Here is a 17,380-nt window from a genome sequence, read left to right as displayed (position 1 = left end):
TATACCGGCCCTGCAGTACACACTGTATACACTGTATCGGCCCAGCAGTGCACACTGTATACACTATATCGGCCCAGCACCACACACTGTATACACTATATCGGCCCAGCACCGTACACTGTATACACTATATTGGCCCTGCAGTGCACACTGTATACACTATATAGGCCCTGCAGGGCACACTGTATACACTATATAGGCCCTGCAGTGCACACTGTATACACTATACCGGCCCTGCACACTGTATACACTATATCGGCCCTGCACACTGTATACACTATATCGGCCCTGCACGCTGTATACACTATATCGGCCCTGTACACTGTATACACTATATCGGCCCAGCACCGCACACTGTATACACTATACCGTCCCTGCACACTGTATACACTATACCGTCCCTGCACACTGTATACACTATATCGGCCCTGCACACTGTATACACTATACCGGCCCTGCACACTGTATACACTATATTGGCCCTGCACACTGTATACACTATATACACACTGTATACACTATACCAGCCCTGCACACTGTATACACTATACCGGCCCTGCACACTGTATACACTATATTGGCCCTGCACACTGTATACACTATATACACACTGTATACACTATATCTGCCCTGCACACTGTATACACTATATACACTATACCAGCCCTGCACACTGTATACACTATACCAGCCCTGCACACTGTATACACTATACCGGCCCTGCACACTGTATACACTATATTGGCCCTGCACACTGTATACACTATATTGGCCCTGCACACTGTATACACTATATACACACTGTATACACTATATCTGCCCTGCACACTGTATACACTATATACACTATACCAGCCCTGCACACTGTATACACTATACCAGCCCTGCACACTGTATACACTATACCGGCCCTGCACACTGTATACACTATATTGGCCCTGCACACTGTATACACTATATACACACACTGTATACACTATATCTGCCCTGCACAATGTATGCACTATACCAGCCCTGCACACTGTATACACTATATTGGCCCTGCACACTGTATACACTATATACACACTGTATACACTATATCTGCCCTGCACACTGTATACACTATACCAGCCCTGCACACTGTATACACTATATTGGCCCTGCACACTGTATACACTATATACACACTGTATACACTATATCTGCCCTGCACACTGTATACACTATACCGGCCCTGCACTCTGTATACACTATACCGGCCCTGCACACTGTATACACTATACCGGCCCTGCACACTGTATACACTATACCAGCCCTGCACACTGTATACACTATATACACACTGTATACACTATACCGGCCCTGCACACTGTATACACTATACCGGCCCTGCACACTGTATACACTATACCGGCCCTGCACACTGTATACACTATACCGGCCCTGCACGCTGTATACACTATACCGGCCCTGCACACTGTATACGCTATATACACACTGTATACACTATATCTGCCCTGCACACTGTATACACTATACCGGCCCTGCACTCTGTATACACTATACCGGCCCTGCACACTGTATACACTATACCGGCCCTGCACACTGTATACACTATACCAGCCCTGCACACTGTATACACTATATACACACTGTATACACTATACCGGCCCTGCACACTGTATACACTATACCGGCCCTGCACACTGTATACACTATACCGGCCCTGCACACTGTATACACTATACCGGCCCTGCACACTGTATACACTATACCGGCCCTGCACACTGTATACACTATACCGGCCCTGCACACTGTATACACTATACCGGCCCTGCACGCTGTATACACTATACCGGCCCTGCACGCTGTATACGCTATATACACACTGTATACACTATATCTGCCCTGCACACTGTATACACTATACCGGCCCTGCACTCTGTATACACTATACCGGCCCTGCACACTGTATACACTATACCGGCCCTGCACACTGTATACACTATACCAGCCCTGCACACTGTATACACTATATACACACTGTATACACTATACCGGCCCTGCACACTGTATACACTATACCGGCCCTGCACACTGTATACACTATACCGGCCCTGCACACTGTATACACTATACCGGCCCTGCACGCTGTATACACTATACCGGCCCTGCACACTGTATACGCTATATACACACTGTATACACTATATCTGCCCTGCACACTGTATACACTATACCGGCCCTGCACTCTGTATACACTATACCGGCCCTGCACACTGTATACACTATACCGGCCCTGCACACTGTATACACTATACCAGCCCTGCACACTGTATACACTATATACACACTGTATACACTATACCGGCCCTGCACACTGTATACACTATACCAGCCCTGCACACTGTATACACTATATACACACTGTATACACTATATCTGCCCTGCACACTGTATACACTATATACACTATACCAGCCCTGCACACTGTATACACTATACCGGCCCTGCACACTGTATACACTATACCGGCCCTGCACACTGTATACACTATACCGGCCCTGCACACTGTATACACTGTATACACTATATACACACTGTATACACTATATCTGCCCTGCACACTGTATACACTATACCAGCCCTGCACACTGTATACACTATACCAGCCCTGCACACTGTATACACTGTATACACTATATACACACTGTATACACTATATCTGCCCTGCACACTGTATACATTATACCGGCCCTGCACACTGTATACACTATACCGGCCCTGCACACTGTATACACTATATACACACTGTATACACTATACCGGCCCTGCACTATGTATACACTATACCGGCCCTGCACACTGTATACACTATACCGGCCCTGCACACTGTATACACTATACCGGCCCTGCACACTGTATACACTATATCTGCCCTGCACACTGTATACATTATACCGGCCCTGCACACTGTATACACTGTATACCAGCCCTGCACACTGTATACACTATACCGGCCCTGCACACTGTATACACTATATCTGCCCTGCACACTGTATACATTATACCAGCCCTGCACACTGTATACACTATACCAGCCCTGCACACTGTATACACTATCCACACACTGTGGTACCAGGAAGCTCCTGCCCTCCTCCTCCTCCTCCTGTCATGTCCCCGCACCTCCCCGGTGCCGCCTCCCCCCTGTGCCCGCCTTCCTCTGGCTCCTTTTATTGGGACTCCTTGTGCAGTCCCCGGGTGTCTCCAGCTGTCAGTGCCCGCACACTCCTCACTAATCCCCGGCAGCCGCAGATTCACCATGGCGGATTATCACAAGCCCGACCAGCAGACCCTGCAGGCGCTGAAGGACACGGCCAACCGGCTGCGCATCCTGTCTATCAAGGCCACGACCGCGGCCGGCTCCGGGTGAGTACCGGGAGGATGTGCTCTCCTGTAAGGTAGAAGTCATGTGGAGTGTGGTAGTGCCCGGCCCAGGTACCTGTTACACCCACTGCCCAGGTCAACAGAGATTAGATAGAATTGGTCTCCAACCTGCGGACCTCCAGATGTTGCAAAACTACAACTCCCAGCATGCCCGGACAGCCAAAGGCTGTCCGGGCATGCTGGGAGTTGTAGTTTTGCAACATCTGGAGGTCCGCAGGTTGGAGACCACTGAAGATGACAGAATATCCATTGGTAGATAAGACCTGTAACCTTAGGGCCCCATAGCAGACGCTGGAGAGGGGCCCCACTATAGTGCACAGTGATATCACAGCACAGGTATACAATGCAAAGTCATAATTCACATAATAGAGGGGAAAAGGAATGATATCAAAGTACAGTAATAATTCACATAATAGAGGGGAAAAGGAATGATATCAAAGTACAGTAATAATTCACATAATAGAGGGGAAAAGGAATGATATCAAAGTACAGTAATAATTCACATAATAGAGGGGAAAAGGAATGATATCAAAGTACAGTAATAATTCACATAATAGAGGGGAAAAGGAATGATATCAAAGTACAGTAATAATTCACACAGCAGGGACAAAGATAACTATGGGGCCCATTCAGATTTATAAGCATTTCTATCTTTAGAAAGCATAACTATGATTGTTTCTTGAGAGTTGTGCTCCATCACCGCCATTGTGTCTGCTCCGCTACCCTGGTAGTTATATATAGATGGTTAGATTGATGAGAATAGTTACACATTACACATAAATAGATATAATTGACGGATAAATATAACAGAGTAGATCTGAGAGAGACAGAAATACAATAGATAGATGCATTATATAAAGATACATTATATATTGTTACATATATATAGATATAGATATATTAATGTATTGTATATATAGAGAAAGATAAGCATGTATTGCCTGAGCCAGACACCTGCACAGTCCAGCATCCTAAGGACGGACAGAGAATTGTTTCCTGTAAAGTCTCTCAGTCCAGCTTGGGTCCTGTCAGATGCAAAAACTTTTAATATGTTGTAAAACCAATAGGTTTTGCAATTGCTTTCATTAGAAATTTTTAACTAATTCAGGGTGAAAAACCCAGTCAGCTAAGGTTCCCCAGTCTGCCGTGTCCAGCGGTCATTGGCTATGTCATGGACACATCCTCTGATTGACAGCTGGGAGCAAGCGAGCGTATGGACCTCAGTGAGCCTCTGATCAGGATGGGGAAGGCTCACGGTGCATTGGTATCACCCCACGTCCCGAGTATCCACCGCATGGTAGGGAGGGGGGCTGCCGACCCCCGGACATCGCCGAACCCCGGACACTGCCGCCTGACACCGCAGCCAGACACCGCCGCCCGGGTGAGTCCTTTACAGTGTTGCGGATGTGCGGGGCTAAATCTCCTGGCCAGCTGCCGACCCCCGGACAACGCCGCTGCTGAGAGCCCAGAGGAGCGGGGCAGGCATAGGTTTAGGGTACATAAATCTGTCTGAAACTACAACTCCCAGCATGCCCTGACAGTGTGGACATGCTGGGAATTGTAGTTTTGCTAATGCTAGGGGAGATGTGAGCAGACAGCATACTGAGGGAGGGGGCGGAGACCTGCACAGTGAGGCCACGCCCCCTCCCTTTGAGAGGAATTCAGACTAGTGAGCTACAATAAAAGTGTATATAAAAACAAAAAGGTGCTAGACACATAAAAATTAGATGTACATGGTCAGGATTAGATACTGAGTAATATAAAAAAATATATATTTTGTTCAATCTGACAGGACTCCGGTGGCCCAAATTTTTTTTTCAAATTAACTGGTGCCAAAAAGCTATACAGATTTGTAAATTACTTTTATTTAAAAATATTATTCCTTCAGGTACTTATCAGCTGCTGTATACTACAGAGGAAGTTGTATAGTTCTTTCCAGTCTGACCACAGTGCTGCCGCCTCTGTCTGTGACTGTTCAGAGCAGTAATGGTTTGCTGTGGGGATTTGCAGGACAGTTCCTGACACAGACAGAGGTGAGAGCACTGTGGTCAGACTGGAAAGAACTACAAAACTTCCTGTGGAGCATACAGCAGCTGATAAGTACTGGAAAGATTAGGATTTTTAAGTAGAAGTAATTTACAAATCTTTATAGCTTTCTGGCACTACTTGATTTAAACATTTTTTTTCCAATGAAGTACCCCTTTAAGGCTGCTTTCACATTATAAAATTCATCCGTTAAAAGATCCATCATAAACATCCGTCACAAAAACCCTGAAAATCGGCCATTAAACGGCCGTTAGAAAATCCCATTATAGTCTATGGGATTTTTACATTATCCGTTTTAACCCGTTATAGCCCGTTATTAATAAGGGACATTATTTTGTGATGGAAGATAGTAACGGGAGAAATAGTGCATGCGGGCTATAATGGGTTAAAACGGATAATGTAGAAATCCCATAGACTATAATGGGATTTTCTAAGGGCCGTTTAACAGCCAATTTCCAATAGTGTGAATTCAGCAACTGTTAGGGTTTGTTCACACTACAGAGTGTGAACAGAATCTCCGCTCGCTGAATTCAGCGAGCGGAGATTCAGACTGGCAGCCGGCGGCGGCGGCGGAAGGACCGGGCGGCACTGCGCTATCACCATTGACTGCTATGCAGTGCTCGCGGACTTCCGCGCAAAGAATGAACATGTTCTTTCTTTGCGCGGAACAATTTCAGCGGCGGAATTGTCCGCCGCTGAAATTCCGCAGTGTGAACGGGTCTTGTGGAGACCCGTTCACACTAATGTTAAGTTCACACTGCGGAATTCCGCTTGTGGAATTCCGTAGTGTGAACATACCCTTATAAACACAAAGGTTATGGCCAGTAAGGAGACACTCTAAGGCAGTGTTTCCCAACCAGCGTGCCTCCAGCTGTCGCAAAACTACAAATCCTAGCATGCCCGGACAGCCAAAGGCTGTCCGGGCATGCTGGGAGTTGTAGTTTTGATACAGCTGGAGGCACACTTTATGAAAAACACTGCTCTATTAGTATGTTCCAATGGGCAAAAAATGCTCACATAAAAAAAAAAAAACAATAGAAGCTTCAGTATAAGCCCCTACACTGACAGCAGCCGTACACATGGGTAAGGTTTGTACCAGTGTGTACACGCCCTTATGGGTATGGATGGTGTCCTCTGTGATTCCTTTATAGACCTGGATTCGGAATAATTCTAATAATAACATCATAATTAGACAACAATATATTAGAAATAAAATATCACATTAGACAATAATATAGTAGACATAAAATATTACATTAGACAATAATATAGTAGACATAAAATATCACATTAGACAATAATATAGTAGACATAAAATATTACATTAGACAATAATATAGTAGACATAAAATATTACATTAGACAATAATATAGTAGTAGTATTGGGGGTGATTTATCAAAACCAGTGGACAGGCAAAGTTGCCCATAGCAACCAATCAGATCGCTTCTTTCATTATTTACTAGGCCTGTGAAAAATGAAAGAAGCAATCTGATTGGTTGCTATGGGCAACTGGGCAACTTTGTCTGTCCACTAGTTTTGATAAATCTCCCCCATTATATCACATTAGACGATTGCTCATAGTGAAATTCCTCAATGCATTAAAAGAACACGATACATAATGTACGCGGAGTGTCTGATAAAGTAGGGGATGGGGAATGTGTTTCCTTATACTAAGCTGTACAGAATTATGTCATATATTAGTAATCACCTATACTGTAACATGGGCGGAGTGATACAAGGAAATAGTGACCAGGAAGTAATACAAAGTCCATCAACCTACAATCATCACATAAAATGATTCTTGTGTAAGAAAGGAATACCAGAGAATTACCTGTTACCTGTCCCAGAGAAAAGAGTGCCGCGGGCGTGGGAGGAAGGATGTACTGACATGAGAGGGATAATACTACTGAGCCCTTTTTATTTATACACTACAAAGTGTAGGAATAAATATAAAAATATAAATAAATATAAATTCACGTATATTTTTACAAAGAATGTGATGGTTCAGCACTGAGCGGGCCAATTAATGCCAGATTAAAGGAATGTAAATATATGATATTGTAGATTTCGGAGGGCACTGTCTTTATTTTTAATTATTTTATACAATCAATCCTTGGCAATATCCGTAGCTGCCTTTCTTCTATATCACTGCCGTGGTGCTAAGTGCGAAAAGGTACTAGTATATCCAATGTAAAGGTAGAAGAAAAATCAGCACTCACCGGTCCTGTGATTCTTGGTATGCCGGATTATTCGTTCGTGTCGGGAGACGTGGAGATGAGGGCGCTCAGAGGCTAACAGCCATTTTCGCGCACAGCCGTGCGCGAAAACGGCTGTTAGCCTCTGAGCGCCCTCATCTCCACGTCTACCGGCACGAACGGATAATCCGGCATACCAAGAATCACAGGACCGGTGAGTGCAAGTGATTTTTCTTCTACCTTTACAAAATATATATATATATATATATATATATATATATATATATAGAGAGAGAGAGAGATATTTATTTATTTGACAATGAGAAATATATTGAATAGTTTAAAGGAGTTGTTCGGTTTTTGGGGGAGCCCCCCCCCCCCACAAATATTACTTAAAAAAAAGAAAACAGTACCTACTTCTTCAATCCTCCTCTGATTCAGAGCAGATACTGTATATGGCCCCTAGTGTAGTGCCTGCAGCCAATCAGCAGCCTTGGTAATGCCAGTAAGGTTCAGTTCACACCACGTTTTTTGTCTCTGAATAATAATTTCCATAAAGGCTTAGTTTCCACTTGTTTTTTTTTTTTTCTGGCAGTTTTTGGATATCTGCCACTGCAGTTTTTGAGCCAAAGCCAGAAGTGTATTCAAAAGGAATAGGACATATAAAGGAAGAACTTACACTTCTCCTCCCTTATGGATCCACTTCTGACTTTGGCTCAAAAACTGCATTGATCGTTTTCCAAAAAATGCCAGAAACAAAAACTTAGCGTTAAGCAGACTAGGTCTAGGCTTTCTCTGGTCATTGACTTCTGATGGAGACAGTGCAAACACCTCTCTTTCCAAAAGCCGTACTATACCTTATAAATCATGGAATTGTGCCAGGTTTACATAAAATCTGCCAACATTGGTTTTCTACTTCAGCAGCCTGTTGGGACATGTAAGATTTTTTATGTGTGCTCATTTACAGTGCATAGTGAAAGTATTCGGCCCCCTTGAACTTTTTGACCTTTTGCCACATCTCAGACTTCAAACATAAAGATCTAAAACTGTGTAATTTTTTTGTGAAGAATCAACAACACGTGGGACACAATCATGAAGTGGAACAAAATTTATTGGATGTTTCAAACTTTTTTAACAAATAAAAAACTGAAAAATTAGGCGTGCAAAATTATTCAGCCCCTTAAGTTACTGTATTTTTCGCAGTATAAGACGCACCCAATTTATAGGTGCAAAATCTAAAAAAATAAAGATTTTGAACCCAATAGTGGTCTTCAACCTGCGGACCTCAAGATGTTGCAAAACTACAACTCCCAGCATTTCAGGACAGCCGTTGGCTGTCCGGGCATGCTGGGAGTTGTAGTTTTGCAACATCTGGAGGTCCGCAGATTGAAGACCACTGCATAGGAGGTAATACTCACGTGTCCCCGCCGCTCCGGACCCGTCACCGCTGCCCTGGATGTCGCTCCATCGCTGTCGCCGTGTCCCCTTTCGCTCCGGAACGTCTCTGCTGCCGGCCGGGTATCCTCGCTCTCCGTCGCCGCCATCACGTCGTTACGCATGCCGACGCACGTACGCGACGACGTGATGACGAGGAAGGAGAGCGCCGGCCATACAGGGGATCCCTGAACGGAGAAGACACCGAGGAGGCAGGTAAGATCCCCCCCGGTGTCCTGTAAGCACTAATCCGGCTATTCAGTCGGGCTGTTCGGGACTGCCGCGGTGAAATCGCGGCGGTCCCGAACAGCCCGACTGAATAGCCGGGTTAGTGTCACTTTCCCTTCAGACGTGGCAGTCAGCTTTGATCGCCGTGTCTGAAGGGTTAATACAGGGCATCACCGCGATCGGTGATGTCCTGTATTAGCCGCGGGTCCCGGCCGTTGATGGCCACAGGGACCGCCGTGATAGGGGTGTATTCGCCGTATAAGACGCACCGACTTTTTCCCCCCAGTTTTGGGGAAGAAAAAGTGCGTCTTATACGGCGAAAAATACAGTAATACTTTGTAGCGCCACCTTTTTCAGCGATTACAGCTGTAAGTCACTTGGGGTGTCTCTATCAGTTTTGCAGATCGAGAGACTGACATTTTTGCCTATTCCTCCTTGCATAACAGCTTGTGCTCAGTGAGGTTGGATGGAGAGCGTTTGTGAACAGCTGGAGCTCAGTGAGGTTGGATGGAGAGCGTTTGTGAACAGCTGGAGCTCAGTGAGGTTGGATGGAGAGCGTTTGTGAACAGCTGGAGCTCAGTGAGGTTGGATGGAGAGCGTTTGTGAACAGCTGGAGCTCAGTGAGGTTGGATGGAGAGCGTTTGTGAACAGCTGGAGCTCAGTGAGGTTGGATGGAGAGCGTTTGTGAACAGCTGGAGCTCAGTGAGGTTGGATGGAGAGCGTTTGTGAACAGCTGGAGCTCAGTGAGGTTGGATGGAGAGCGTTTGTGAACAGCTGGAGCTCAGTGAGGTTGGATGGAGAGCGTTTGTGAACAGCTGGAGCTCAGTGAGGTTGGATGGAGAGCGTTTGTGAACAGCAGTTTTCAGTTCTTTCCACAGATTCTCGATTGGATTCAGGTCTGGACTTTGACTTGGCCATTCTAACACCTGGATACGTTTATTTGTGAACCATTCCATTGTAGATTTTGCTTTATGTTTTGGATCATTGTCTTGTTGGAAGACAAATCTCCGTCACCAGTCTCAGGTCTTTTGCAGACTCCATCAGGTTTTCTTGTAGAATGGTCCTGTATTTGGCTCCATCCACCTTCCCATCAATTTTAACCATCTTCCCTGTCCCTGCTGAAGAAAAGCCCAAACCATGATGCTGCCACCACCATGTTTGACAGTGGGGATGGTGTGTTCAGGGTGATGAGCTGTGTTGCTTTTACGCCAAACATAACGTTTTGCATTGTTGCCAAAAAGTTTGATTTTGGTTTCATCTGACCAGAGCACCTTCTCCCACATGTTTGGTGTCTCCCAGGTGGCTTGTGGCAAACTTTAAACAACACTTTTTATGGATATCTTGCCACTCTTCCATAAAGGCCAGATTTGTGCAGTATACGACTGATTGTTGTCCTATGGACAGAGTCTCCCACCTCAGCTGTAAATCTCTGCAGTTCATCCAGAGTGATCAAGGGCCTCTTGGCTGCATCTCTGATCAGTCTTCTCCTTGTATGAGCTGAAAGTTTAGAGGGACGGCCAGGTCTTTGTAGTGTGCCTGGTGTGTTCCTTGTTCTTCATGATGGTCTCTGCTTTTTAAACGGACCTCTGAGACTATCACAGTGCAGCTACATTGATACGGAGACTTAATTACACACAGGTGGATTCTATTTATCATCATTAGTTATTTAGGTCAACATTGGATCATTCAGAGACCTTCACTGAACTTCTGGAGAGAGTTTGCTGCACTGAAAGTAAAGGGGCTGAATAATTTTTGCACGCCCAATTTTTCAGTTTTATATTTGTTAACAAAGTTTGAAATATCCAATAAATTTAGTTCCACTTCATGATTGTGTCCCACTTGTTGTTGATTCTTCACAAAAAAATGACAGTTTTATATCTTCATGTTTGAAGCCTGAAATGTGGAAAAAGGTCGAAAAGTTCAAGGGAGCCGAATACTTTCACTATGCACTGTACCTATATTTCTTCATTTGATACAATTGTTGCCCGGCTGCCACTTATCTGCAACATTTAACCAGACTAGGCTGGGTTCACACCACGTTTTTGCAATACAGTTCCCGTATAAAGTTTGAAAACCATACGGAACCGTATTGAAAACCGTATGTCAAAAGATGCATCAGGTTGTGTCTGTTTTGCATCCTTTACGGTTTTGTCAGTTTTTTTTCCCGGACCCAAAACTGTAGCCTTTCACGGTTTTTGTTCGGGTAAAAAAACGCATTGAAACGTGTACTTTTTTTTCACATGGGAGTCAATGGGAACCGTACAGAACCGTATGTGCGTACTGTTCCATACGGTTTTTGACTTTGCACAGTTTTTTTTTCTTGGAATTTCAATCAAACAAGTGAAACTTTATTCATAATGGAATGAAAAGTTAAAAACTTATACGTTTTTTCTCTTAAAAAACAGATGCAACCGGACATCATTTTTTACAACCGTATACGGTTTTCAACTGTATACGGGTTAAAATTTTTACACACGTTTTGATACAGTTTAGTCCGGTTTTGAGGAATCCGTTTTTTTATGAAAAACCTGATACAGAAACTGTATTGCAAAAACGTGATGTGAGCCCAGCTTGAGATAGAGCAGTTCTGTGGTCTTTCATCAAAGTCTGTGCGACTTTTGAATTTGGTGCACGTCCCCCCCTTTCTAAAACTCACACCAGTCTTCATAAATTTCCCTCATTATCCCTGTATTGTGACATCATGATACACATTATTCCACTATTGTGACATTTTAAAACCTGTGCAGGGAAAAAATCTGATTGGTTGCTATGGGCAACAGCACCACATTTCCTCTGCACAGGTTTTGATAAATCTCCCCCACTATCCTTGTGCATTAGGGAGACCAATATAGTCATTAAGCTTCCTATCAGGTAGACTTGCCTCTGAAGGTTGTCATGGTGGAATAGGGCCTCGTTCCAAGTTTTGCTAAATCGTGTGAAAAGAAAGGGCCATAATTTCCAGGCAGTATAGTAAATCCTTGCATTACTTTATAGTTGGCGCTGGAAGGTGAGATCAGACTAGTATAATAGACTCCCTGAATTCCAGAATGTGTCTCAGCCTGTAATGATGGGCGATTTCTGGCTCAGAGCGCAATAATTTATGCTTATTTTCACACAGAAAAGCACAGTCAGAATGAATGAATAACAAAACACAAGATGCCCTTGGTACGCTGGTGTGCCAGATGTCCTGAGGCTCCCGCTATCTCCGAGCTTCTGAGAATCGGCTGTCCTGACCAAACACATCAGCTTATCCTATCCCTGACATCCCAGTTATGTGGAAATCCCTCCAATTCCTTCCTCCATTCATAGCCAGCGGGCCCCTTATGTTCTGGCTGCTCCTGTTTATGTATTGAAATGTCAATTCTAACCAAAAAGCGATAATAGTAGATAGCTTCCAGCCAGAGGTGTAGCTCTGTACCTTTGGGGCCCCAATGCAAAATCAGCAACAGGGCCCCATATGCCAATTCAAATACTGGTCTCTTATGAGGCAGATGTGTTTTGGGGCCCCCTTAGGCACCAGGACGCTGGTTCGACTGCTACCTCTATAGCTGCTACGCCCCTGAAGATAGCTATAGTAAAATTCCTAAAATTGGTATTCCCATCTCTTGGTATTCCTAAAAGTGGTATACCCATTTCCATCCCCTATTCACTAGCTGGCCTGTGTGTGTGTGTGGGGGGGGGGGGGGGGAGATATCTGACTGGAACCCCCATCAATCCTGAGGAAGGGGACAAAATTGTTGCCAGAATTAATTGTGTGCACTGGACTCCGTGTTCGTAAGTCCTATAGAAAATGTATAGAACGCTGTTTGTCCATGTGTAGTGTGCACCACTCACTCCAGGGACAATTGCTCCCCATTCTCTGGATTACTGGGGCACCCCACTGATCAGCTTATTATCCCAATATTCTGTGGATAGGAGATATCATCTTTAGATAGGAATACCCCTTTTAGCTGTTTACATTAGATAAATGTTGTCTAATTCCTATGATTTTGGTGGCACTTGCTGACCATTGAGTGTGTATGAGGGCCTCCTGACTCTCTACTTATAGATGATGTTGGGGGAGCTAAGGGTCGCCATGTTTAGTTGCCTGATCCTTGTGTTGTTGGCAAGATAAGCCATTAACCAGAGAGGTATAGGACAGCCCCCACCCCATGCAAAACATCATATACCTATTCTTTATCTATTCATATTATGTGTACATTTATATCTATTTGGCAACTCCAGAAGGCTTCTCCATTCTCCTAAATGTTTCAGCATGTTATCTGCCATGAATGAAGGAAGTTTACTTGAAACATGAGGTTGTTATTTTGAAAGAGGCCTAAAAACAGAAGAAGCAATATTAAAATAGCCAAAATCTAAGTAATAATTGTTGAGAAATTAAAGAAGCCAGTTTGAAGTACATTATACAACATGATAGAGGGTGCGTAGATAGATAGATATAAGATAGATATATATGAGATACATAGATAGATAATATACATAGATAGATAGATAGATAATATAGATAGATAGATATGAGATACATAGATAGATAATATACATAGATAGATAGATAGATAATATACATAGATAGATAGATAATATACATAGATAGATAATATACATAGATAGATAGATAGATATAAGATAGATATATATGAGATACATAGATAGATAATATACATAGATAGATAGATAATATAGATAGATAGATATGAGATACATAGATATAAGATAGAGAGATAGATATAGATAGATATGCAACATTTCAGTTCAACATTGGGTCTTTTTATTTAAGCCTAAAAAAGCCCTAATGTTGGAATAAAATGTTGGTTGTGTTTTCATGGTTGAATAAATCACATATTTTTGCACTTTTAGGGTAGGGTCACACGTGTATTTTGCTGCATATTTTCTGCTGTGTGTTTTTCTACCCATTGAAGTCATGGGTTAGCGAAATCAGCTGCAGAAAATACAGAATGTGTGACCCTACCCCTAACAGAGGGCTGTGACCTTTTTTTGGATTTATTTACATTGTCACACTGGTTGATCTAGGTGTGGACCAGCTGGCACCCAATTAAGGGTGGGTTCACACTACGTTTTGTCCCATACGGGAGCGCATACGGCAGGAGGGAGCTAAAACCTCGCGCTCCCGTATGTGACCGTATGCGCTCCCGTATGCCATTCACTTCAATGAGCCGACCGGAGTGAAACGTTCGGTCCGGTCGGCTCATTTTTGCGCCGTATGCGCTTTTACAACCGGACCTAAAACCGTGGTTGACCACGGTTTTAGGTCCGGTTGTAAAAGCGCATACGGCGCAAAAATGAGCCGACCGGACCGAACGTTTCACTCCGGTCGGCTCATTGAAGTGAATGGCATACGGGAGCGCATACGGTCACATACGGGAGCGCGAGGTTTTAGCTCCCTCCTGCCGTATGCGCTCCCGTATGGGACAAAACGTAGTGTGAACCCAGCCTTACATGGAGTGCTGCATGCAGTGGATAAATAGATTGGATATGGTGGATTAATACAATTCTGACCAGCAGACCCTTCATGCCCTGAAGAATATGGCCAACGGGCTCCGGATCCTGTCTTTCAAGGCTTGAAACAACAGCCAACTCTGGGTGATTAGTGTACCCACTTCATTGAGTACCAGGATTCAGCTGCCACCTCTTCAGTAGGGATATAAGTTCTGCAAGAATGCATGGGAACTGAGTTCCTGCCCTTTTTTCCCAGCAGGAACACCATTCCCATTGGCAGGAGTCCTGCAGGACCAGCCCTTGAATGGAGTTCCCTCACATTTTTTTCCAGAATTTGACCCCTGGATATGTCATGAGTGTATATGTTGTATGGCAGTGCCTGGCAGAAGTACCAGTTCAGGTGAGTGCCATGTGCCCACCTCTGGCTGCATTTGCTTGATTCAAAGTACTTGTGGTAACAAAGAAAAGAGAAGACAGGTAGACATGATATATAAATAGAAACTTATATAACAAACACTGTACACGGGCAGTAGAGATGCCCAATCTGCTGCACAACTAAAGGTACCCTGTAATTTAGTACAGTGGTCCCTCAACATACGATGATAATTAGTTCCAAGCGACCCATCGTTTGTCGAAACCATCGCATGTTGAGGGATTCGTGCAATGTAAAAAGTGCATTTAATAGCGTAGCGACGTAATGACGACGCCGGAAAGCGAGGCCCGGACCCTGGAGAAGATGCAGAAGACGCCAGAGGATCGCGAAGTGGACCCGGAACAGCGGGGATAGGTAAGTGAACCTGCCAGGGATGCTTAAACTGCTATCCGACAGCTGATTAAGCATTTTGCGCTGTTGGATAGCAGTTAATGCGATGGCCCCGACATATAAAAGCATTGTATGTCGATTTGATCATATGTCGGGGCCATCGCATGTCGGGGGGTTACTGTACTATTGATGTGTTGCACTAAAAATAGTAAGAAATAGTCTGCGCTGAGAAGGACTTAAAGGGGTACTCCCGTGGAATACTTTTTTTTTTAAATCAACTGGTGCCAGAAAGTTGAATAGATTTGTAAATTACTTCTATTAAAAAATCTTAATCCTTCCAGTACTTATTAGCAACTGTATACTACAGAGGAAATTATTTTCTTTTTGGAACACGGTGCTCTCTGCTGACATCACAAGCACAGTGCTCTCTGCTGACATCTCTATCCATTTTAGGAACTGTCCAGAGCAGCGTATGTTTGCTATGGGGATTTTCTCCTACTCTGGACAGTTCTTAAAATGGACAGATATGTCAGCAGAGAGCACTGTGGTCATGATGTCAGCAGAGAGCTCTGTGTTCCAAAAAGAAAAGAATTTCCTCTGTACTATTCAGCAGCTAATAAGTACTGGAAGGATTAAGATTTTTTAATAGAAGTAATTTACAAATCTGTTTAAAGGGGTACTCCGGTGAAAAACTTTTTTTTTTTTAAATCAACTGGTGCCAGAAAGTTAAACAGATTTGTAAATTACTTCTATTCTAGCTGCTGAATACTACAGTGGAAATTATTTTCTGTTTGAAACACAGAGCTGTCTGCTGACATGAGCACAGTGCTCTCTGCTGACATCTCTGTCCATTTTAGGAACTGTCCAGAGTAAAAGGAAATCCCCATAGCAAACATATGCTGTTCTGGCCAGTTCCTAAAATGGACAGAGATGTCAGCAGAGAGCACTGTGCTCATGATGTCTGCTCTGTGTTTCAAAAAGAAAAGAATTTCCGCTGTAGTATTCAGCAGCTAATAAGTACAGGAAGGATTAAGATTTTTTAATAGAAGTAATTTACAAATCTGTTTAACTTTCTGGCACCAGTTGATAAAAAAAAAAAAAAAAAAAAAGATTTCCACCGGAGTACCCCTTTAATCTCTGATCACAGCTCCACTGAGGAAGGTACGCTTAACAAATGTTCAAACACACACTGAACAGATGATATATAAATAGATAAAATAAAAGGTGCTAAAGTTAAAATTTTACGTCTTTTCAAGAATGGAGCCCAAAAAATTTTCCGGTGTTGCTTTAAGTAGTGATGAGTTGGCATGTGCCATTCCCCGTGGGCAGTCAGGCCTTTAAGCCATCTTTATTTGTCTTGTTCAGAACAGTTCAGCCGCCCTGAGTCTGCCCTTTGAATACCAGTGGAATTTGTGGTGTAATCTTATGTAATGCGCAATTTCAAACGCCGCGTTGTGGAACTGCTGTCCTGTTAGGACACACAGCGCTGTTGTGTAAGGATTGTGTATGAGGAACAGGCATCATGCAATGAGAACTGATGGGTAGTTATGACACTAGTAAAGAAGATTAGTTGGTCCCTTTTTGTTTCGTTATGTAATATTCCTTTTATTGCAGTTTTACAACCAAAAGGATCTTACAAAATTAAATAGGAACATAGAAAATTCACCACGTTAATATTTGATCAACTCCAGATGACGCTTCTAGTCTGCAAGATAATAGAAGTATTGTCAGGCTGTATTGACTTCAGTGATCCCTCAACTTACAATGGCCTCTACATACAATAGTTTCAACATACAATGGTCTTTTCTGGACCATTGTAACTTGAAA

The 17,380-nt window shown here is 43.6% G+C and overlaps 1 protein-coding gene across 1 annotated transcript in view; it reads left to right on the top strand.

Moving 5' to 3' along the window:
- The first annotated feature begins 3,149 nt into the window (after nt 1–3,149).
- The window catches only part of TKT (transketolase), a 58,456-nt gene continuing 44,225 nt past the window's right edge, over nt 3,150–17,380 (top strand). Inside the window, exon 1 of the mRNA XM_056524353.1 lies at nt 3,150–3,411. Coding sequence (XP_056380328.1) covers nt 3,305–3,411 — 107 coding nt within the window. The 5' untranslated portion in view covers nt 3,150–3,304. The remainder of the gene's footprint in view (nt 3,412–17,380) is intronic.

This window comes from Hyla sarda, chromosome 6 (genome assembly GCF_029499605.1).
Source record: "Hyla sarda isolate aHylSar1 chromosome 6, aHylSar1.hap1, whole genome shotgun sequence".
In the NCBI taxonomy this organism is placed as follows: domain Eukaryota; kingdom Metazoa; phylum Chordata; class Amphibia; order Anura; family Hylidae; genus Hyla; species Hyla sarda.
Note: the sequence above shows the minus strand (reverse complement) of the source record. Positions and strands in the feature narration are given on the sequence as shown.